The sequence below is a fragment of the Schistocerca gregaria genome, chromosome 5 (assembly GCF_023897955.1).
Source record: "Schistocerca gregaria isolate iqSchGreg1 chromosome 5, iqSchGreg1.2, whole genome shotgun sequence".
NCBI classification, from domain to species: domain Eukaryota; kingdom Metazoa; phylum Arthropoda; class Insecta; order Orthoptera; family Acrididae; genus Schistocerca; species Schistocerca gregaria.
In genome coordinates, this window is record NC_064924.1 from 504,295,065 (window position 1) to 504,320,652 (window position 25,588).

The following is a 25,588-nucleotide window of genomic DNA, read 5'->3' on the forward strand; positions in this document are numbered from 1 at the left end:
ACTGAACCCATATATATCGGGAGTGATGTAAATGCCCGCTAGACAGGGAAGGCGAACGAAACAGGATACTAAATCCGGTCGTATTCATATATTTCGCATTTGTATGCGCCCGATATGGCTGGCAGCTAGAGAGACGGACATCCGTGCTGCCCTGCTGGCGGATCGCATTAGCAAGTCAATACTCCGACAGTCACTGAAAAAGGTATGCGAAAATATGAGTCTTAGCAACGAAACAAATAAAAAATCCATGACCTGTCTGCGTTGCCCTATGCTCTGGTGACCTTTAATGCTTCTCTTACGTACTTGGCTGTAGGATTCCAATGAGCAATATTCTTTACGTATTGGACCATACCCAGGGCAATCACTCGAGAAAATAAACTTACTCCTGTAATATGCGTTCTTTACCTCATCGGCAGGTTTCTTTTCTTTTTCTTTTTTCTACGTACGAGGCAGTTAAAATTTTCGAGGAACGTTGCTGTGTCGTCCATTTTGGAGAAGCCTGGTTTGATCGAAACACAATAGCCAACTCTACAAAATCAAATTAATTAATGATTTTATTCAGAAAAGATTTCCCTGGAAAAACTACAGAAATTATTTCTTACAATGGTTTAGCTTGCCAAAATACAGTAACTATTTCTTGATACAAAATTGTTCGGATTCAGTTAACAATATTCCTTTTTTGACTTGTGTTTTGTTTACGATGCACATAGAGAGTTGTAGCACAATAACAGGAGAGAAGACGCGCAATGCGATGCAAGAGCCTTTAGCACCACTCTGTTGTATCTACAGCATGAACCACTTAGCGCGGCCGGCCGCGGTGGTCTAGCGGTTCTAGGCGCTCAGTCCGGAACCGCGTGACTGCTACGGTCGCAGGTTCGAATCCTGCCACGGGCATGGATGTGTGTGATGTCCTTAGGTTAGTTAGGTTTAAGTAGTTCTAAGTGCCAGGGGACTGATGACCACAGATGTTAAGTCCCATAGTGCTCAGAGCCATTTTTGAACCACTTAGTGCCACTTAACAATGGCCCTCTTATTAGTACACCAATCAGAACGCTATCATAATGCATCATTACAACTGACAAAAAGTAAACGCTACAAATATTACGTTAACAAGAGAAGGGAAACTTCCACGTTTGCCGCACGGAGTGTCCGCGCGGTGTGACGCGCCATGTCACGGATTGCGCGGCCCCTCCCGCCAGAGGTTAGAGTCCTCTCTCGGGCATGAGTGTGAAAGTTAACTTCATTGAAAGCCAGCCTAATTGAAAGTAAATTCTGTTTGTTTAATTTATTGTCAGAAGTACGAAAATTGACAGAAATGAGATGACGCTTGTGTCTAGCGAACACCTCAATCGATAAAAGATCGACATCGTTAGTGCCAATTTAAGAACTTCAGTGGTTGCTGAAGTTAGTACACAAAAATCGCGTCGCAACTTGTCTTTCGAATAAAGATTTCGTTTGGACATTTATCATCGAGCTAAAGTGTGACCATTCATAGTAGTTAATCATATTAAAGAAACTATTTTATTATCTGTGGACTATAATACTGATAGTAAAATTTTATTTCACATTAATATTAAAGGCTTGAAACGCGAATCGGCCCCATAGTAACTGCTAATAAGCATCTTTCATGGCAACTGATAAACAACGCAACTAGTCGACAGTAATAATTTGAATCTGAACTTACTAGCGAGAGAGACTTCAAGAGATTTTTGTAACATCGAATACTGACTCATATTAGTGCAAAGAGCGGACATTATGAACAAATATTAACTGCAGTAGCAGATAGTGTTGTGTCGCCTCGCTTTCAGGTATCTCGACAAGGTGAAGAATACCGGCTGGGCACAGAAAAAGGACATCACACTTACGACGATCGTGTAAGTGCCAGCAGGCAGCAATAGGAGGCTTCGCAGTCCAGATAAGCCCCAGTCAGTTCCACTCCTGAGCCCACGACGTTGCTAACGTCACCGTACCAAAACAAATAAACTAAAAATTAACTGATTAACTTTAGACGTAGAGATGGGTAGTTCACGAACAAAAGGGTGCAAAGGAACAGTTCACCAAAATGAATGAAAGAACTGAGGAACGAATTGCAAGGAACGATCGGTTCACAGTTCACTTCAGTCGCGGCGGTCTACTTTTATTTCCCAGGAATGAGGAACGATCGGTTCATAGTTCACTTCGGTCACGACGGTCTACTTATAGTTCCCGGGAACGAGGAACGATCGGTTCACAGTTCACTTCGGTCGCGGCGGTCTACTTTTATTTCCCAGGAACGAGGAACGATCGGTTCATAGTTCACTTCGGTCACGGCGGTCTACTTATAGTTCCCGGGAACGAGGAACGATCGGTTCACAGTTCACTTCGGTCGCGGCGGTCTACTTTTATTTCCCAGGAACGAGGAACGATCGGTTCATAGTTCACCTCGGTCACGGCGGTCTACTTATAGTTCCCGGGAACGAGGAACGATCGGTTCACAGTTCACTTCGGTCACGGCGGTCTACTTTTATTTCCCAGGAACGAGGAACGATCGGTTCATAGTTCACTTCGGTCACGGCGGTCTACTTATAGTTCCCGGGAACGAGGAACGATCGGTTCACAGTTCACTTCGGTCGCGGCGGTCTACTTTTATTTCCCAGGAATGAGGAACGATCGGTTCATAGTTCACTTCGGTCACGGCGGTCTACTTATAGTTCCCGGGAATGAGGAACGATCGGTTCACAGTTCACTTCGGTCGCGGCGGTCTACTTTTATTTCCCAGGAACGAGGAACGATCGGTTCATAGTTCACTTCGGTCACGGCGGTCTACTTATAGTTCCCGGGAATGAGGAACGATCGGTTCACAGTTAACTTCGGTCGCGGCGGTCTACTTTTATTTCCCAGGAATGAGGAACGATCGGTTCATAGTTCACTTCGGTCACGGCGGTCTACTTATAGTTCCCGGGAACGAGGAACGATCGGTTCACAGTTCACTTCGGTCGCGGCGGTCTACTTTTATTTCCCAGGAACGAGGAATGATCGGTTCATAGTTCACTTCGGTCACGGCGGTCTACTTATAGTTCCCAGGAACGAGGAACGATCGGTTCACAGTTCACTTCGGTCGCGGCGGTCTACTTTTATTTCCCAGGAACGAGGAACGATCGGTTCATAGTTCACTTCGGTCACGGCGGTCTACTTATAGTTCCCGGGAACGAGGAACAATCGGTTCACAGTTCACTTCGGTCGCGGCGGTCTACTTTTATTTCCCAGGAATGAGGAACGATCAGTTCATAGTTCACTTCGGTCACGGCAGTCTACTTATAGTTCCCGGGAACGAGGAACGATCGGTTCACAGTTCACTTCGGTCGAGGCAGTCTACTTTTATTTCCCAGGAATGAGGAACGATCGGTTCATAGTTCACTTCGGTCACGGCGGTCTACTTATAGTTCCCGGGAATGAGGAACGATCGGTTCATAGTTCACTTCGGTCGTGGCGGTCACTTCGGCAGTTCTCGTTCCAGCCCCGGTCGCGTGCTCGTCTCAATCTCTGTCTCCCTCGGCCGCACTCGTCGATCTTCGCATGACCACCTGTCTCAGTTCCACTGCCGACTGCTCCTAGTTAGTTCAGTATCCAGTTGTCCGTTTCGTTCACTGCGCTCGCCTATTTTATCCGTGTTCCAAACAGTTCTTGCACTTGGTTCTGGCTATTCAGCATCCACGGCCGGAAATCAAAAAATATTTTACAGTTACGTAAATTACATAAAAATAACGTTGTATGAAATACGTACGTCTTTTCAGGTAACAAAAGGGCATATCAGCTCACTTCATTATATCTATGAACAGCAGAAGACATACTTACAACAAGGCAAGTTTTTTTGTTATTCATATATTTTTTGGTTGCATTGACTTGATTTTGCAGCTAACTTTCAATAATTTGCTTAATTTTAAGTGTGAGAAAATTCATATAAAACGATTTTCGTTGTTCAAATGGCTCTGAGCACTATGCGACTTAACTTCTCAGGTCATCAGTCGCCTAGAAGCCGGCCGGAGTGGCCAAGTGGTTCTAGGCGCTTCAGTCTGGAACCACACGACCGCTACGGTCACAGGCTCGAATCCTGCCTCGGGCATGGATGTTTGTGATGTTCTTAGGTTAGTTAGGTTTAAGTAGTTCTAAGTTCTAGGGGACTGATGACCTCAGCTGTTAAGTCTCATAGTGCTCAGAGCCATTTAGCCAAGTCGCCTAGAACTTAGAACTATTTAAACCTAACTAACCTAAGGACACCACACACATCCATGCCCGAGGCAGAATTCGAACCTGCGACCGGAGCGGTCGTCCGGCTCCATACTGTAGCGCCTAGAACCGTACGGCCACTCCGGCCGGCACCATTTACGTGTATCTTTCATATACAAAACATTACATTTTGGGAAGCTCTAATTATTTTTAAGTTTGGTTGTTTCCTATTTGCATTACCTGCTAGTTTGGTTGCTTTGAAAAAAAAAAAAAAAGTGGGTTGTGGTTCATTTTGGCTCAGAAGGTAAAGTGGTGCCTCTCCATTTTAAAAGACATAGATTGCCATAAAATCGTATTTACTTATTACCTCAAAAACATTTGTTCAGAAGGAGCTTTCAAACTAAAACTTTATTACTGCGAACTTAATTATTATTATTATTATTATTGCTGCATTAACTTTAATCATGCAACATAAAAACCTAATTTTTACTAAGCGTGTGACTCAAGTATGAGAAAATCCCATTTTATTTTATGCTTCCATATGTAATTCGTGGTCTAGGGGTAGCATCTTTGATTCATAATCAAAACGTCTTCGGTCCCGGGTTCGATCCCAGCCACTGCCTAAATTTTGATAAATAATCAGCATTGGCGGCCGAAGACTTCCGTCATAAGAAGTCAGCCTCATTCTGCCAACGGCCTTGTCAAAGAGGGCGGAGGAGCGGATAGAGGTTCAGGGCACTCTCTTGTTCTAGGGGGTGGGAAATTGCCCCTAAAGGCGGAAGAATCAGCAATGATCAACGACATGAGGATGCAGAAGGCAATGGAAACCACTGCATCAAAAATACGTAACGTGTATCCACAGGACATGTGGCCTGTAGTTGAAGAAGTGTCATGATGATCTCTCCATTTGCAAAAGATTCCGGAATAGTCCCCCATTCGGATCTCCGGGAGGGGACTGCCAAGGGGGAGGTTACCATGAGAAAAAAACTGAATAATCAACGAAAGGATAATGTTCTACGAGTCTGGCGTGGAATGTCAGAGGCTTGAACGTGGTAGGGAAACTAGAAAATCTGAAAAGGTAAATGCAAAGGCTCAATCTAGATGTAGTAGGGGTCAGTGAAGTGAAGTGGAAGGAAGACAAGGATTTCTGGTCAGATGAGTATCGGGTAATATCAAAAGCAGAAGAAAATGGTATAACAGTTGAAGGATTCGTTATGAACAGGAAGGTAGGACAGAGGGTGTGTTACTGTGAACAGTTCAGTGACCGGGTTGTTCTAATCAGAATCGACAGCAGACCAACACCGACAACGATAGTTCAGGTATACGTACCGACGTCGCAAGCTGCAGATGAACAGATAGAGAATGTGTATGAGGATATTGAAAGGGTAATGCAGTATGTAAAGGGGGACGAAAATCTAATAGTCATGGGCGACTGGAATGCAGTTGTAGGGGAAGGAGTAGAAGAAACGGTTACAGGAGAATATGGGCTTGGGACAAGGAATGAAAGAGGAGAAAGACTAATTGAGTTCTGTAACAAGTTTCAGCTAGTAATAGCGAATACCCTGTTCAAGAATCACAAGAGGAGGAGGTATACTTGGAAAGGGCCAGGAGATACGGGAAGATTTCAATTAGATTACATCATGGTCAGACAGAGATTCCGAAATCAGATACTGGATTGTAAGGCGTACCCAGGAGCAGATATAGACTCAGATCACAATATAGTAGTGATGAAGAGCAGGCTGAAGTTCAAGACATTAGTCAGGAAGAATCAATACGCTAAGAAGTGGGATACGGAAGTTCCAAGGAATGTCGAGATAAGTTTCAAGTTCTCTAACGCTATAGATACAGCAATAAGGAATAGCGCAGTAGGCAACACAGTCTAAGAGGAATGGACTTCTCTAAAAACGGCCATCACAAAAGTTGGGAAGGAAAATATAGGTACAAAGAAGGTAGCTGCGAAGAAAACATGGGTCACAGAAGAAATACTTCTGTTGATTGATGAAAGGAGGAAGTACAAACATGTTCCGGGAAAAATCAGGAATACAGAAATACAAGTCGCTGAGGAATGAAATAAATAGGAAGTGCAGGGAAGCTAAGACGAAATGGCTGCAGGAAAAATGTGAAGACATCGAAAAAGATATGATTGTCGGAAGGACAGACTCAGCATACAGGAAAGTCAAAACAACCTTTGGTGACATTAAAAGCAACGGTGGTAACATTAAGAGGGCAACGGGAATTCCACTGTTAAATGCAGAGGAGAGAGCAGATACGTGGAAAGAATACATTCAAAGCCTCTATGAGGGTGAAGATTTGTCTGATTTGATAGAAGAAGAAACAGGAGTCGATTTAGAAGAGATAGGGGAGCCAGTATTAGAATTTAAAAGAGCTTTGGGGGATCAAATAAGGCGGGATAGATATCATTCCATCAGAATTTCTAAAATCATTGGGGAAAGTGGCAACAAAACGACTATTCACATTGGTGTGTAGAATATATGAGTCTGGTGACATACTATCTGACTTTCGGAAAAGCATCATCCACACAATTCCGAAGATGGAAAGAGCTGACAAGTGCGTGAATTATAGCACAATCAGCTTAACAGCTCATGCATCGAAGCTGCTTACAAGAATAATATACAGAAGAGTGGAAAAGAAAATTGAGAATGCGCTAGGTGACGATCAGTTTGGCTTTAGGAAAAGTAAAGGCACGAGAGAGGCAATTCTGACGTTACGGCTAATAATGGAAGCAAGGCTAAAGAAAAATCAAGACACGTTCATAGGATTTGTCGACCTGGAAAAAGCGTTCGACAATATAAAATGGTGCAAGCTGTTCAAGATTCTGAAAAAAGTAGGGGTGAGCTATAGGGAGAGACGGGTCATATACAATATGTACAACAACCAAGAGGGAATAATAAGAGTGGACGATCAAGAACGAAGTGCTCGTATTAGGAAGGGTGTAAGACAAGGCTGTATCCTTTTGCCCCTACTCTTCAATCTGTACATCGAGGAAGCAATGATGAAAATAAAAGAAAGTTTCAGAAGTGGAATTAAAATACAAGGTGAAAGGATATCAATGATACGATTTGCTGATGACATTGCTATCCTGAGTGAAAGCGAAGAAGAATTAAATGCTCTGCTGAACGGAATAAACAGTCTAATGAGTACACAGTATGGGTTGAGAATAATTCGGAAAAAGACGAAGGTAATGAGAAGTAGTAGAAATGAGAACAGCGAGAAACTTAACATCAGGATTGATGGTCACGAAGTCAATGAAGTTAAGGAATTCTGCTACCTAGGCAGTAAAATAACCAATGACGGACGGAGCAAGGAGGACATCAAAAGCAGACTTGCTATGGCAAAAAAGGCATTTCTGGCCAAAAGAAGTCTACTAATATCAAATGCCGGCCTTAATTTGAGGAAGAAATTTCTGAGAATGTACGTCTGGAGTACAGCATTGTATGGTAGTGAAACATGGACTGTGGGAAAACCGGAACAGAAGAGAATCGAAGCATTTGAGATGTGGTGCTATAGACGAATGCTGAAAATTAAGTGGACTTATAAGGTAAGGAATGAAGAGGTTCTACGCAGAATCGGAGAGGAAAGGAATATGTGGGAAACACTGATAAGGAGAAGGGGCAGGATGATAGGACATCTGCTAAGACATGAGGGAATGACTTCCATGGTACTAGAGGGAGCTGTAGAGGGCAAAAACTGTAGAGGAAGACAGAGATTGGAATACGTCAAGCAAATAATTGAGGACGTAGGTTGCAAGTGCTGCTCTGAGATGAAGAGGTTAGCACAGGAAAGGAATTCGTGGCGGGCCTCATCAAACCAGTCAGTAGACTGATGACAAATAAAATAAAATAAAATAAAAAATTAAAAAAAGTCTGTACTTCGCCTGCAAACTCAGAGACAACGAGAAGGATATATAGGCGTGAACGATTATTGTTTACAACATAGCATAGCTATATAGTGGAAGTCGAAACGGAGAATTTTATACAAGACACTTGTGGTCTATTAAGTTGGGAAACAGCCACCAACAGGTTTACAAGACTAAATGAGCCGCAGCCAGCCCATGCGCGTCGCGTGATATTTTCATGTTCTCTTCTCCAGCTCTCTACACATCGTAATCGACTGTTTTGCAATTGTTGCCTGCATTAGCTTGTTATTTCTTCACTGCCTAATTATTATATGTTTGTCTGTTTGTTGTATCTGCTCGTAACGGGCAACACATCGTCGGTAACTGGCGAGCAATCTGTATTCGGGTCACGTTCTCCGTGTGCCACCCTATATTATTTCCCTGCGATTTGCCGCACAAGGCTACAGTTGGCTAAACGAGAGGTTCTAAAGAATCACAGAAATTGCTAGTAAAAGTGTGTAAGAATTATGTAGTGAATAAAAACTCTATATTCCAGGGGGGGGGGGGGGCAAGTGCACCCTCTTGGTGCCCTCCATCCTTCAGTCACCTACACTACTAGATTTCAGTTTTTCATAAAAACCATATACCAAGCACAAATGAACGGTCAACGAGTAAAAATGAACGGTTCCCAAAAAAGAACGATCAGCAGTGAACTAGTTCCCAAGGATGAACGAGTTTGCCCATCTCTATTTAGACGTGATAATTAAGAGTTTAAGACCAGTCCTCTTGCTCGTCAGACTTGAATTACGCCTGCAGACAAGGGCAAGGAAAATCGCAACATCAGTTTCCAGAAGAGCAGAAGGAGCAGGACTTCCTACGACTCCGCCGCCGCCGGGAAGACTCGGCGCTAGACGCGCAAAGTGCACTGAGTGGCAGCGCGGAGAAAGTCCTCCAGCGGAGATCCATCACTGCGCGCCTCGAGAGCAGGCGACGCATTAGCAGCGCGCGCCGCACGCTGTTTGTTCCGGAGCTCCACACGACGAATGTATTCATTTGCGGGAGAGGCGGCGTCGGCGGCGGCGGCGGCAGGGCCATCCGTCTTCCGGCGAGACGTCGCCGCGGCGAGCGGAGGCGCTGTCGCCGGCGCCGATCGACTAGCGAGCGCCGCCTCAGAGGCACAGGCCCCGTCCTTACTTATCCTCGCCTGCACTTTGGGCCTGCCGGGCCAACTTATCCTCTCCCGTCCGAAGTCGCTGCTCAGCGGTGGTCGCTTTGCGTGGTGTGTACTCCACTGATGAGCCAAAGAAACTGCCTATTCGAGTACAGAAACAGGCAGAAGACGACACTGCGGTCGACAACACCTGTATAAGACAACAAGTGCTAGATTGATTACTGCTGCTACAATGGTAGGTTATCAAGATTCAACTGAGTTTGAACATGGTACTGGCGCACAAGCGATGGGGCACAGCATCTCCGAGGTAGCTAAAGTATGGATTTCCCCATACCACCATTTCACGAGAGTACTGTGAACCATGGATCTTGTCGGTGGGGAGGCTTGCGTGCCTCAGCGATACACATAGCCGTACCGTAGGTACAACCACAATGGATGGGTATCTGTTGAGAGGCCAGACAAACGTGTGGTTCCTGAAGAGGGGCAGCAGCCTTTTCAGTGGTTGCAGGGGCAACAGTCTGGATGACTGACTGATATGGCCTTGTAACACTAATCAAAACGGCCTTGCTGTGCTGGTACTGCGAACGGCTGAAAGCAAGGGAAAAGTACAGCCGTAATTTTTCCCGAGGGCATGCAGCGTTACTGTAAACATGAAGAGCTGCATGAAACTAGTCTCTGGACTGAAGACCACAACAACAACAACTGTGAATATCAGGAATCCGGTAAAACATCAAATCTCCGACGTCGCTGCTGCCGGAAAAAGGTCCTATAAGAACGGGACTAACGACGACTGAAGAGAATCGTTCTGCGTGACAGAAGTGCAACCCTTCCGCAAAGTGCTGCAGATTTCACTGCTGGGCCATGAACAAGTGTCTGCGTGCGATCTATTCAATGAAACATTATCGATTTGCGCTCTTGGAGCCAAAGGCCCACTTATGTATCCTTGATGACTGCAGGACACAAAGCTGTATGCCGCAAATGGTTGAAATGGCTCTGAGCACTATGGGTCTCAACTTCTAAGGTCATCAGTCCCCTAGAACTTAGAAATACTTAAACATAACTAACCTAAGGACATCACACACATCCATGCCCGAGGCAGGACTCGAATTTTCGACCGTAGAAGCAGCGTGGTTTCAGACTGTAGCACCTAGAACCACTCGGCCACCACGGCCGGCTTTATACCTCGCCTGGGCCCACCAATACCGACATTGGACTGTTGATGGCTGAAAAACAAGGTTGCCTGCTCGGACGAGTCTCGTTTCAAATTGTATCGAGCGGATGGACATGTACGGGGGTGGAGACAATTTCATGAATCCATGGACCCTGCATGTCAACAGGGCGCTGTATAAGCTGGTGGAGGCTCTATAATGGCGGCGTGAGGCGTGTGTAGTTGGAGTGATATGGTAACTCTGATACGTCTAGACACGATTCTGGCAGGTGACACATACGTAAATACCCTGTCTGATCACGTGCATCCATTCATGTTCATAGTGCATTCCGACGGACTTGGGAAATTCCAAGAGGACAATACGACACCTCACACGTCCAAAATTGCTACAGAGTGGCTCCAGGAACACTCTTCTGAGTTTAAACATTTCCGCTCGGAATTGATTAAATGAGCTGTTGGATGTCCTCTTGAGGGATATCGTGCAGATTCTGTCCAACTGGCGCGTTAGATCATCAAAATCCCGAGATTGTAGAGGAACCCTGCCCACAATGTTCGAAATGATCTCAGTTGGGGATAAATCTGGCGTGGTTGCTGGCAGTGGTGGTATCTGGTACCCATGAGAATAAGCAGTAGAAACTTTCGTCTTATGAGGGCGGGCGTTATCTTGCTTAAATGTAAGTCTGGGATGGCTTGCCATTAAGGATAATAAAACGGGAAGTAGATCGTCGATGCGTCGCCAGAGGCGCCTTCGATCTGAAACCGGACTAACTGGAGTGGAATTGTCTCCAGTGATAGAGTTCCACGTCATACTGAGCCCGATGACCAGCCTTCTCACACGCCATACGGGAGTTACAACATTCGAACAGAGCATACGAATCAACTCTTAGAAAGAGAGGATACTCGGTGAATGGATTGTCGTGGCAGTTCCCAGAGATAACTGCCTTGGAGAATATGCTGGGGTGCGTTGGGTAGACGTATTCCAGAATACCTACATGCACCAACGAGTATCAAAGCTGTTGTCAACCACGCTACTGGAGAAAATGATATTCCTTCCTCAAGAACTCCTTACAGACCTTACAGGCAGCATTGGAGCACGTTGTAAACCATGCACTGCTGTTCTTGGTGATCACACGCCTTATTAAGAAACCTTGTCCCGTCATTTGTAACGCACGGGAGACCAACATGAACAGCGGTGACGTCAGTATAATTATCTCTGTTCGCATCATTCAGTATTTCTTTGAAGTATCTTTTATGCTGCACTGTGGTAGTTGTTTCTGTCCATGGCCGAAGTTTCACCGAGCTATGTTCATTGGCAATGACACATGGGAAACATACTTTCGTTCTTAAGTTTTGCACACCAGTGTGTATCCACGCTCCTCAGTCGGGGAGAAAGGCGTGGGGAGGGTTTGAAGGTAGTCTGTGTGGTAAGGGCAACTAGTCTTTTCATCCCTTGCTAGGAAAAACAGCACACATGCGGGTTACCAGGTCAAGGCAGCGGGTCGCAAGTGTGGTTGGCGGCCAACCGCCACCAGCGAGAACGGTCGGCGCCGGTCCGCGATAAGGCGCTCCGGCAAGGCCGCAGCTACGCGACGGATGGCGGCGGGGTTAATCGCGGCGATATATCTGGCAGACCGCCGTAATGAAACTCTGTGACGCCGGCGCACGCGTTCATTAGGGCAGGGAGACGGCGCCACGCCGCGGCGGCTCGCAGCGCCAGCAGCAAAAACTTTGCGAGAGCAGCCGGAGGGGACGTGTCGCAGTGGGGAGCGAGGAGGAGGAAGAACAGCTGCTGCGCCTGCTCGTCTGGCCTCACAGGTTACGCAGGATGCAAGCGGTATGACAGTTGCATAAGGCGATAAGACGTACGCACGTGCCCTATGAGGGATGATCAAGAAGGACTGAAAATTTTTGGTAACATTTTCGGAGAAAAGCGATCTTGTAAGCTATATAAAATTAGTAAATAACAGTCTAGATCGCAATGGCTATTTTTTTTTTAATGACAAGTTTTGGCCGAGACTTCTGTCATCTTCAGAGTAGCGCCGTGAAGGTTAGAAATCGTATTAGTTATATAAAGAAGTCAGTGACTTAACATAAGTAATTAATACTTATTAAAATCGAAGAGTGGTTACGCATCAGCTGAAGCTGACGATGTCCAGTTGCTGAAACTGATGCTGTTGGCTAGGCAGCATTGTCTTATATATTTGTAGGTCTCGTGAGGGCGTATTTGTGCTGTGTGACGTCAACGTCAGCCAATGAGGAACGATTTACATAGATTACATATAATTAGAAGTGCAGTTTATCTGAAAGTGAATAACTACAAAAAAGTGGTGTCTATAGGGCAGAAAAGATTATTAAAAATAGTGAGTACTGTAATAAGATTATTTAAAAGTTATTTCTCGTATTTCTTGTAGTACTATGTGGCGAAAATAATTTATGTAAGCAGGATAACATACCCATAGCATCGGCTACTTTGTCAGTAGAATGTGTGTATAGAATAAACAAATGCACTTGTGTAAAATAATTATCATCTATGAAATTAGATAATAATTATGCTGTGTTCTCAATAATACGAAATTTAATAGAACACTGGCCACACTTTTCTGGTCTGAACTTGGTATCTACGGACGCCTTTGCTATGGAGACGACGTAGTAAGATGACCAGTAAATATCAAAGCTGTGTAACATGGACGCCATGTTTTACCATAACGACTGAGGTCGATCATAGCTGTCAAAGATAATGAGGAGGTGTCTTCTGACGTGGTTCCAGTACAGTTTTTACTATCAGTTATTGTAAATAAAATAATCTTTGCGATTTAGACCGTTTTTCGCTAATTTATATAACACAGATTGAGACTGCTTTTTTCTGTAGCTTCCGTGATAAGGTTCCTATCTGTGGCATCAATATCTGAAGAGAACGTGTATTTGTGTGTATTGTCCACAGGCGGCAGCACTATCGTATCGATTGGTTGTTAGTAATGCTGTATCTTGCAGACGCTCTTGGCATTTCGCGTACCAAACAATAGAGGTGACGCGAGAGCAGCAGCACGGCGCAATTCTGAGTTTCTTTAAGCCATGCAACCACTGAGACTTAAAAAAAAAGCTGCAACAAGAGTACGGTGATAAGATGTTGCACAACCTCGTGCAACAGTCTTTAGATATTTCAAGGACTTCAAAGAAGGTCGACTTGTATATGTTCAGCAAGGTGGACTTGGTGTTTCTGCTTCTGCTGTGACTGAAGTCAACAGCACAGATGCGGTGACTGTCCGTAACCTCAGTGAAGTGTTGAGAATTTCGTATGGCACGATCATCTTCATATGATCTGTGTTTGTGCCACGTCTGTTGGCTCCCGAACAAGAGATTGAGGTACCGCGTCTCTTTGGTGACGGATGGTAAGTGCTTCTGAAATCGATTATCACCGGTGATGAGTCAAGGCTCCATCATTCTGATTCTGAAGGAAAACGGTACAGTGTGGAAATCGCCAGGTTCTCCAATAGCAAGAAATGCGAATGTGAGAATGTGTTCAGCATCTGCACGGAAAGTGATGGTGGCTAAATTTTTTTGACTGTCATGGCATGATTTACCGGCAAGCGGTTCCCGCTCACACTGATCTTACAGCAACACAGTACTGTACAGTACAGTATTGGCTAAAATCACGAAGCAGATAGCTACGAAACGACCAGAAATTTCTCGGACTAGGTGGCGACTCCATCATGACAATGCCCGACCTCATGTTACAAATCAAGTAACGCAATTTGTATGTCGGTTCAGCATTATCTGTTTACTGTAACCGCCTTATAGACTCGATCTTGCACCCTGTAATTTGTTTTTATTCCCATCACTAAAGGAAAAGCTTTCGGGCATTCGATTTGAAAACTCTGAAACAGCGCTCAAGAAAAGTGAGGCGAGTCTCAAGGTCCTGAGAAAGAGCGCCCTTCACAAAAGAAGCTCCACCACACATATAACAAGCATCGTACGAGTCATGAAAAAAACGGCTGTTACATTTGCTTCGGAACAATTTGACGTAACACGTAAATTTGCTTTTGTCGTTGAATTACGGTCGTAGGTTGTGCCATGTTTCATCGCAACCGATTAATTTAGTGACAATGGTTAAGCAATTAACTTCAGTCGTCGAAAATTAATCCTTAATGCTCCAGCGGAGTTTGCACGGATCGGAAACATTCTGGCAGGTTCAAACTTCGTGCCGGACCGGGTCTAGAACCTGGGACCTTCGCTTTTCGCGGGCAAATGCTGTTCTATTGAGCTATCCCAACAGGATTCACGACCCGCCCTCTCAGATTATGTCTGCCAGTACCTCTCTGCTTTACCTGCTGTGTCATTTGTGTACTGTCTACTGGAAGCACTGAATCTTGTACTTAATCTTTTTCTTCTAGTTGTGACGATGACCTTATTTACAAGGGATGTCACATCTGAAAATGCCGGCCAATATTGGTGCGATGTCAGGGACTAGATACAGACGTGTTAGTCCACGGTTCTATGAAATAACGTGGGATTCGTATACCTGTATGTTGATTTTTACATTCTAGATAGGCCACTGTGATAGCAAGTAAAGGCAGTCTGTACTCACCTAGCTCCTACGAGGAGCGAGTTGTGGTCCTTCTCCAGCAGCTTGAAGTGGTCTTTGTGCGATTCATTGCCGAGGAAGCGTTGCACCCGTTCCTCACCTGTAACAAGAAACGAAGTCGGCAATTAATATTGTTACCAGTTACAACACTCTTACCGCCTCCGTCCGATATACATACATTTCAAGTCATTATGAACAACGTGAAGTAAATAGTTATTTATTGCGCTATTACGAGTTCTTTGCTGTTTCGCTAGGTGAACTGAATTGGTGAAGAGCACTGTGTAGCCAAAATGCGTATGCTTCTGCGGTGTCGTCAGGAAGTGACATTGTTTTCATAATCCGTGGACGACTAGACAGCTCACAGAAGAACGATGATGATATCATGGTTCGTCAGTTAAAATTTACTCTTCGAAACTTCACGCAGTCAATGGAATGAAACTCCGCTTCCATTTTGTAATTCTTTGGTACATAAAGTATTTTCTACTTAAAGTATGGTCTCCTCGTGAGGGGAGAGATAGTAGAAACTCGCTAACCCTTCCAGTCAGACCAACAGTCACAAACATTTTACGTCAACTTAAACTCTGCAGTTCGTCCTATTATACAAAAGATTAAGAATTTTTTAATCGTGATGATACATGTACAGAGCGGGCGGTGTGAAACGAAGGAATCTCTGCGCTATAGCATATTGTTCTGGCTAACAAATAGTCATTACTATGTACTGTTATCTGTTAATAATCAGTATGAACAGCGAAGACTTATTACAGGGCTCTACTAGCGTCCCCGTGGGGCTAGCCCGGTCAGAACAGATCCCACGACAAACAACTTACTGGACACTCCACATCGACACACCGGAAAACTACAGAGTGATTAAAAAGCGCCACTCAAATGGCCACACACACATTTTGTATAATATCTGAAATTAGTAGAATGTTTTACAGCCATGTTGTTTCCCCATTCTTTAGGTATGAATTCGGCACTCTGCCCCGATTCACTGATACTCTGACATGGTGGCTAATAGTATCACCATTATAGAAAACAACAGATTGTGTCCACTTCCCCTTTCGTGAAACGGCAGCAACTCTCTTCAGCGGTGACAGCTCGATATTGTATGAAGTATACAAAGAGACAAGTGGCCCTCATTTCATCGTCGAGATCGCTCAGTAAAGGACTCTGTCGTCCACAGAGCAATTTTATTTATGAGGCTACCTTTAGAGGCCAAACGGAAAACCGCGCATCGATTTGTGACGGCCGAATAATAGAAATTTCGATAGCGGGTACCGGATATCGAACGACTTAAAGTGAGTGGACATTACAGAAAATAGGAGATATTTGTCGGCGTTGGGAAAGCAGGTCTGCCACAGTCAGAAACGAAACGTCACATTTATTATATCCGAAAGGCTGTTAACACGACGGCAGCTAACAAATATGTCAAGTGGCGCTCTGTCTCTAATCCACTGTCATTTTTTCGCCTGTTAACAATGACTTTAGAGATGATGGATTAGATGGCGAATTTGGCGCTCAATCTGAAGACACTACGGCACATGCAGAGGCCATAACGCAGCTGGGCAAAGTACTGGCTTATTTGGAACGCCAGATGGAAACAGTTTCAGCTTAATTAATTATGGTGAAACGCCTGCATTATTGTGCTGCGAATCTGGTTCAAAAAAAATTTACTGATTGTTCCAAAGTATGAGAGACACTGCATTTTTTTCAGTATTTGGTCACATTTAATTTGCGCGTTTACGTCAAAATATATATAACATGTTTTATGGTATTTAGACCATCGCATTAAATTTTTTTCTATTTTTCCAGATTATTCGATTATATTCCGTGACGCTCTTACCTTCTCCGGGTAAACGACGTTCCACTGTATTTCCTCTTTGCTTTTCTTAATGCCCCACCCCGCTCTCAAGTGTTATTCTCCTGCTGTTCTTCGTTATTCACGATACTTTGAACGCTGCTGCTGATTCATCATTACACGATGAGACCGAGGATTGGCTCGTCTTGAGTAGCGTCAAGGTACACGCCTAACGTTGCTCCCGCTCTGAGTAGGGTTTCATCTGCGCAGCATTTTCGCTTCCTAACTAAGCTTTCCACTGTGCATTAAAATTAGCATCTCGTTACGAGCAGTACGGCTTCCGACTTTGCAGTTTATTACTCTCTGAACCTCATTTTAAGCAACAACGTCGTCCTCTGATGTTCCGCGATCGTTATACTTTTGGTGTCGAGTTGTCTAGTGGAGGCAACCTTCTGACCTGGCGCCTGTCGAAGTAAGTTTTGTTATTCGGCAAAGAAAAATAACGGAGGCTTGAGCGGTGAAACCTTACCTGGATGTCAAGAAGCGGGTCACCGACGGGCCGAAACCATAAGACTGCGTCCTCGGCTTACGCAAGGTATGTATTCAGACGGAAGCGGGATTAAAACATTTTGCGTAGGTGAACGGCCAGGGGCGCTCTAGTCTACTTGCGGTCGTCCGCCTCTTCGAGGAAGCGGCTCCATCTCGCCTGCGCTGTTTCTTTCGTCCGCCGGCCGACGAACTTCTTTCCTCGGAGCTCTCCTGCATTACGCATTCCGAGCCGCAACCAGCACTAAATGTTTAAAGTGAAAGGAAGTCCATTGAATTATATTCCTTTCACGTCTCACAATAAAACATTAATATTCCGCAGCGCATTTCTTGCCGCTTCGAAGGCCCGCTTTGCGACTAGGCTCTGTCGGCGGAGCGGAGTTGAGGAAAAATAACCGCAGTCGCCCCTGCTGCGTTACCCTCAACGCTTCCGAGTAACAGCCCGTCATCTGAATTTCAACTCGGCCTGTTGCGGTGAATCGCTCACTAGCTAAAAATCTCCATTTCTTAAAAAAAGTGGCGCTGGAGTCAACTGCTTGAATATTTTGTCAGGCAGTTGTTCCCGACTTGATGTATTTAATGGCGATCCATAAATGTTTTACTTCCTCCGCTGAATCTTAAGGGCACTACAAATTCGAAGTAGCAGATAAATACACTGAAGAGCCGAAGAAAATGGTACACCTGCTTAATATCGTATAGGGCATCCTCGACCGAACACAAGTGCCGCAACACGACGTCGCATGGACTTGAAGTAGTGAATCGTGCAGGGCTATTCAGAAATCCGTAAGAGTCTGAGGGGGTGGAGATCTTTTCTGTAGAGCACATTGCAAAGCATCCCCCCAGATATCCTCAATAATCCAGAATGATATTTTCACTCTGCAGCGGAGTGTGCGCTAATATGAAACTTCCTGGCAGATTAAAACTGTGTACCCGACCGAGACTCGAACTCGGGACCTTTGCCTTTCGCCGGCAAGTGCTCTACCATCTGAGCTACCGAAGCACGACTCACGCCCGGTTCGCACGAGAGCTTCTGTAAAGTTTGGAAGGTAGGAGACGGATACTGGCAGAAGTAAAGCTGTGAGTACCGGGCGTTAGTCGTGCTTCGGTAGCTCAGATGGTACAGCACTTGCCCGCTAAAGGCAAAGGTCCCGAGTTAGAGTCTCGGTCGGGCATACAGTTTTAATCTGCCAGGAAGCTTCATCCTCAATAATGTTCAAATCTGGTGTGTTTGGTGGCCAGCGGAAGTGTTCAGACTCCGAATAGTGTGCCAGGAGCCACTCTGTAGCAAATCTGAACCTGTGGGGTGTGGCATTATACTGTTGGAACTACCCAAGTCCCTTGGAATGTATAATGGACATGAATGGATGCACGTGATCAGACAGGATGCTTATGTATGTGTCACCTGTCAGAATCGTGTCTAGACGTATCAGGGGTCCCATAGCACTCCAACTGTACATGCCCCACGCCGCCATTATAGAGCGTCTACCAGCTTATACAGTGTCCTGCTGACATGCAGGGTCCATGGATTCATGAAGTTGACTCCATTCCCGTACATATCCATCCGCTCGATACAACTTGAAACGAGACTCGTCCGACCAGGCAACATGTTTTCAGTCATCAACAGTCCAATGTCGGTGCTGACGGGCCCAGGCAAGGCATAATGCTTTGAGTCCTGCAGTCATCAAGGATACATGAGTGAGGCTTCGGCTCCGAGAGCCCATATCGATGATGTTTCATTGAATGGTTCGCACGCTGAAACTTGCTGATGGCCCAGCACTGAAATCTGCACAGCAGTTTGCGGAAGGGTTGCACTTCTGTCGCGTTGGACGATCCTGTTCAGTTGGCATTGGTCCCGTTCTTGCAGGATCTTTTTCTGGCCTCAGCGATGTCGGAGATTTGATGTTCTACCGGTTTCTTGATATTCACGGTACACTCGTGAAATGGTCGTACGGGAAATTCTCACTTCATCGCAACCTCGGAGGTGCTGTGTCCATCGCTCGTGCGCCGTCTATAACATTACGTTCAAACTGACTTAAATCTTGATAACCTGCCACTGTAGCAGCAGTAACCGATCTAACAACTGCGCCAGACACCTGTTGTCTTATACAGGAGTTGCCGACCGCAGCGCCGTATTCTGCCTGTTTACGTATCTATGTATTTAAATACGTGTGTGTGTGTGTGTGTGTGTGTGTGTGTGTGTGTGCCGCGCGGAGTGGCAGTGCGGTCTATGGCGCCATGTGACGGATGGCGTGGTCTCTCCCGCCGGAGGTTCGAGTCCTCCCTCGGGCATGAATGTGTGTGTGTTGTTCTTAGCATAAGTTAGTGTAAGTTACTTTAAGCAGTGTGTAAGTCTAGGGACCGATGACGTCAGCAGTTTAGTCCTTTGGAATTCACACACATTTGAACATTTGTGTGTGTGTGCGTGTATCCCATGTTGGTAAGAGTCGACCAATATAGCATTACCTCAACGGATTTAACTATACCGCAAACAAACTTTCTAACAGTACAGACCGTAGGGAAGGTAGCTGAGAATCTGTGAAGTTCGATCCAAGGCCTGTTTTAGAATTTTTTGTACCACAAATTGTTCCATTCATTTCTAGTAATTCTTTAAATGGTTCGTAAATAATTGGTTAAATAACTTTCTGACGTGAATATTTCGGCGCAGAGTCTTATAGCTATCTTCAGGTGTATGCAATTGAACACAGTGAAGTGAAGAAGTTACAGTCGCCTCGCAGCTCGCCCCCAAAATTCCGTTGCACAGCTTTATGAGTGACTGAAATTGTGTATGTTGTTCTAATGTCTCGAACCCTGGAAGTTTCCCTTCGGGAGCAGTTTTCGTACCCACTGAGCTTCTCAAGAAAGAGTCATGACCTGCCCCAAAAGCTGCAGTTGTGTCATTAATTCTGTCCTACATTCGGAAACGCTGAGCAGCTCATCAGCATGCCTGAATACCCCGGCTTTTAAGACCGAGAAAGGCAACGTTTCAGGTACGAATCCCGATGTGGCACACAGTTTCAATCTGTCAGGGAGTTTAGAAACAGAACACACTCCATAACAGAGTGAAGGACCTATTCTTAAAATTATTTGAGTTCCCAATTAAACTGCAGACCCCAATAAACGGGCTGGTAAGTCAGTTCTGTGGAATGCAAAGGTATACCAATTACACTATGACCATTTCAAGTAAAGGAAGTTCATGTTGCTACGTCTGGAGACAAGTCATCCACTGTGTCACCTCGTTCGCTACATGCAATCGCGCTCGCGTCAAATCACGCACGCCACAATCAATGCACCTTGGATGTCAGACGAGAGAAGCCGTGGTAACGAATTGATGTAATGTATTATGAGGTACTGAGAACTTACTACAGGTTTCTGGACCGAAGATTTAAGATACCTGAAGTTTTTCTTCCAATACAGTAAAGCTAGACAATCCGAACGATGCGTTCTTGTCCACGAGTGGAGGAAGCAGTTTGATTGTTTTTCCGCTTTGATTGAGGCCAATAAATTTCAGTTGTTTCCTTGGAAAAATTATAGTGTTGTTTTTGAGTGACTTTTGCCCCATTGACATTAGCCCTTTTTGTGGAGGAAGGAAATATCTTTAATATGCTAAAGCTCTTAGGTGATTTTTTGATATTACATGCAAGACATACAAAAATATGTAGCGTTTTCAGAACATGCTTTGTACACTTGGCTTCATTTTATGGACCAAAATAATCAACTACAATATATACTCTATTGTAATAAATAGTAAAATTCCATTCAATAATTACCATGCTAAATAACAATAACAGCATTCAGTTATACAGTGGAATATAGTGAACCAACCACATCCACGTATTTTGGTGGTCGCCAACTGCTGAGCACTACTACACTGACTTGTAATATTTTTGGAATGATGTCCAACAGTTGGCAGCAGCTGTGCGTGATGAAAAGGCTGGACATTCACAAATGTGTACCTCAGGCTTCTATTGGGAAAAAATACATCTGTTGCAGCTAAGACGCAGTAAAAGTTAACGTACACAGTTATAGCCAGAGGGTCTGAAAAGGTTAAATTTTATTGCTGTTTTGATTGTTGGCGATACTCGTATTATCGCCTGAAGTTGCTAGAAGTCTGCTCTAGGCGAGGTATGAATGACCAGCGACGTGAATTTGATGTCCAACGGTCGCATTTTGGAATCTTTTCGAAAGAGCGAGAATTTTAAGCCAGTCTCGCAAGTCAAAGCGAGGCAGGTGACCCTCATTTCGACTGGTTTCTTTAGTGTGTCAGAGCAGAAAAGTAATCAGCATCCTCCAGAATGGGCTTCGGAGTAAACATACCAAGCATTACGTCATGTAATTTGTGTCACACGCCTAGCATCACAGAGAGTGTGTGGACACCGAGGGCGACCGCGATTGGGAAGCTCAGAGACCGGAGAAATGGAACTCTTCACTACATCAGCTGCTGTTTTTCTCTGCTGCTGGTGTCGCGCGAGCTCTGTTTTGGTAAAGTGATACTAACTGAACAGTACTCGGCGCCATATCTGCAGTGTTCCTAAGCGGTAAGGAAATTAGAGCGCCTGGTTCTCTGGCGAAGAACAAGCGGCGGTCATTACAGAGGCTGTCCGCAGCTGAAGGCGGTGGCGGCGGCACTTGAGCTCGGTGAGCAGTATGTTTCTTGCTCCTCCTGCTCTTTAATGCCGTCCTCTAAACAGCAAGGCGGTTAACTCCTTGGCGGCGGGCAGGGTGTCCCAGTAGGGACACGCGGAAGCCTACGGCCGCAAGAAGCTTAAGCTTACGACAGGCCAACGCGGCGGCCATGTTGCAGCAGCCAGCCGGCGCCGTTTGCTTAATTGTGTTTTTGCGAATGTGCCGCAGGAGGCAGGAGGCGGTGCAAGAGGCCCGTGCTGCCGGGGGGTGGGGGCGAGGGGCGGCGGAATGAAAGCCAGCCGCCCCCTTGGCGTCCGTAGCGGTTGGAGGAAGCCTGGGTTGGAGCATCGCTTGTTTCTAAGGAAGAAACGAACCCTACAGTACCTATTGCCTAGTCAGGAAGAGAGCGCCACCTTCTGTGATCAAAAAAATGATTCGAATGGCTCTGAGCACTATGGAACTTAACATCTGAGGTCATCAGTTCCCTAGAACTTAGAACTACTTAAATATAACTAACCTAAGGACATCACACACATCCATGCCCGAATCTGCGACCGTAGCAGTCGCGCTGTTCCGGTCTGAAGCGCCTAGAACCGTTCGGCCACAACGGCCGGCAGGAAGAGACTAAAGATTATAGATATGAACAGCATTAGTCACTAGATAGCACTAGTGTCTAAAATGGAAATAAAAACTTTAAGTGCGAATTGCCGTAAACTGACTTTTTTGAGCTACAATATACCTTTTCTCAGGAACTGTAAAATCTAACATCCTGAAATTTGGCGTAGTTCTTAAGAATTACTTACTGGATAATTCTGTGCGGCACTTTTCCGTTAACTTTTCTCTAAGAAAAGTTCCCCTTTAAAATTCGAAAAAAATAGAGTCGTACCGGGTAACACGAAACTGAAAAATTAATTTCAAAGGGACTATGACCGTAAACAAAAATCTGTTCGACAAGTTGTATTAGCCTCTTATCTACATCTACATCCATACCCTGAAAGCCACCTGACGGTGTTTGGCGGAGAGTACCTTGAGTACCTCTATCGATTCTCCCTTCTATTCCAATATCGTATTGTTCGTGGAAAGAACGATTGTCGGTATGCCTCTGTGTGGGCTCTAATCTCTCCGATTTTATCCTCATGGTCTCTTCGCAGTTGTAATGCGAAATTCTAGCTTTATTGCTTGATTAGTTTACGAGAAAATGTACGTTATAGAAACAATGGCAATTAAAAATTCAAATCCTTATAAAATGCATGTCGATGCTCATATTCAAACAAAAATTGCACAGAATATCAAACATTATGTTTTACATAATAGCCTCAAGTTTCACTATTTTAGCTGTAATACTTGTGGAGATGGATAAATATATTTTAAGTACAACAAGAATGCATTTTGCCTTAGGTCTGTCCTTATGGGAAGTGTGTTCCACTATGGGGTAGCAAATATCGAAGCACCTGAGCGCTGCGGAAAATATCTGCGCGAAAATTCTGTTATACGAGATACGTGCGTGAAAGAAGGCCGGCTAGACTTTGACGGGCCCCCGCCGCGTCCCTTTTGACGGCGCGGAGGCCGCGGCGTGTTCGCTTACGCCGCCCACCGCGTCCGTCTCGCCGGAGTTCCGGCATATCGCGTGTTGCGGGCAGCGGGGACCACGGCCACTGGCGGAGGGGTTTGCCGGGAACCCGATAGCCCTGGGCGCTGCCGCTCGGCAGCCTGTCTGCTTGTCTTCATCCTGACGCCAGCTGGTCTCGCCTTCTTTCCGGCAGCCACTAACGCGGCACACAATGCCGCCGGCGTATTCGACCTCATTGTCATTTAGGAGTATCACTTTTCATTCTCATTTAGCAGTGTCACTTTTTAAGGTAGGCTGATAATTCTTAATCTGGGACCTTCTAATTACAATTGAATGAAACACAGTTTTAGTGCCGTTCGCGTTTCGCCTTTATTCTCTGCAAGGCATCTTCAGTAGCAGGGTATATGGATATATTTTTGTTTATACCACTCAGTTTAATAGTCGACCACGATATTATTGCACTTTGAAGTGACAGCTCTTCGGTTGGTTTATGATTAGTTTTCGTAATGATATTTGACGAGGACTCGACGATACTCTTTATGGCGTATGCACAACTGTCTTGAAGTCATTCACAATACCATGCGTTTTGCCTAGTCACCACCGTACTTGTTTAGCGTAACGTCACTCTGTTTTCCCGAAAATGGGCACACATGGCCAACTGAAATAATATCATTGTGGGCTAGCACTTTTAGAATATATTATATGTAGATTATAAACAGTTCTGGCGCTTTTTGATTTCCTATAATGCAGTAATAATTTAAATTTTCTACTTACAGCTTTCGTGGACGTTTACCTAAACTTCATGTTTTTTGTTCCTTTGGTATCGCTGTTCTGCTTATTATATCTGATGTTGTTGATATTGTTTTCATATTCAGAATAGTAGAAACTGAACACTAGGTTTGATGTTTTGTTTTGGTCAGTGTTGCCAACTGTCGAATGTTATTGGCAACTGATGAATGCGTTTTTGTGATATCTCCGACATATATATATCCTATGTTGCAAATGTGAAACGTACCAATTTCTCACAAACTTTGGTGTAATCGGACTAAAAAGGCTCGTGAAGTTAATCACAATAAGGACTGACGACGGCGTGCTCTACTGAGTTTGTATGCGTACAGCGAAGTGGGACATTTTACAGTGACCCATCTTCAAAGTTATTTGATATCCAGTCGGTATATTTCCGAACATGCATCCCTTATCAAAATTTTATCTAGTCCTTATCGAAGCTGTAATGGGTTCAAATGGCTCTGAGCACAATAGGACTTAACATCTGAAGACATGAGTCCCCTAGACTTAGAACTACTTAAACCTAACCTAAGGATATCACACACATCCATGCCCGAGGCAGGATTTGAACCTGCGACCGTAGCAGCAGCCCGGTTCCGGACTGAAGCGCCTAGAACCGCTCGGCCACAGCGGCCGGCCGGTTTTTTCGTAAAAAGCGAAGATAAGAAATGTGTTAATTAGCATTAAATGATGTAGGAATTCGTACTTAACTAAAAGAATAAAATTAAAGAAAAACCAAATACCAAATTCGACCCAGCGACCTTTTGATTACGCTATTATCAGTCTCCGACGCCCCTGAGTCTAGCGTTTAAATAACCTCAACTTTGGTGAATTAAAGTTCCTGGAAAAGTTTGAAAGTCTATTTCCCCCTGAATTTTTGGGAGTTGCATGGAACTGCTATGGAAGATCGATATTTGAGTTCTGATGTTCACGTGCCACGAATATACAGAATTATGTAAGTCCGATTGAAGGGTGGTTTCCCGGTTAGTCGAATCCTGCCATTCAGATGCTTGTAAACTAGGTTTTCATCTTTATAACTTTTTCCAGATTTACGGCCCTTCCGTTACACGCAGTGAGATTTATCGGCTCATAGTCCTAGCAATTCTTTATAGCCCTGTTCTATACTTTCCATTGTTTTCTATCTCCCTGTTCACAAGTTAACAACAACCATAGCATGTGAGTCCTGTTCCGCGTAAAAATGCGACGTAGTTTCCACCTCTGCCATATGCTAGTAAATGCTCGATGTGGATCTCAGTGTTCGCTAGCAAAGCGGAAGAAGCAC

General features: G+C 44.8%; 1 protein-coding gene across 4 annotated transcripts in view; it reads right to left on the reverse strand.

Moving 5' to 3' along the window:
- The window catches only part of LOC126273184 (semaphorin-1A), a 1,534,221-nt gene that overhangs the window by 313,004 nt on the left and 1,195,629 nt on the right, over positions 1-25,588 (reverse strand). For all 4 annotated transcript variants that reach the window (XM_049976700.1, XM_049976701.1, XM_049976702.1 and 1 more), the window contains exon 3: positions 14,987-15,083. In XM_049976700.1, the coding sequence (XP_049832657.1) occupies positions 14,987-15,083 (97 nt within the window). The remainder of the gene's footprint in view (positions 1-14,986; positions 15,084-25,588) is intronic.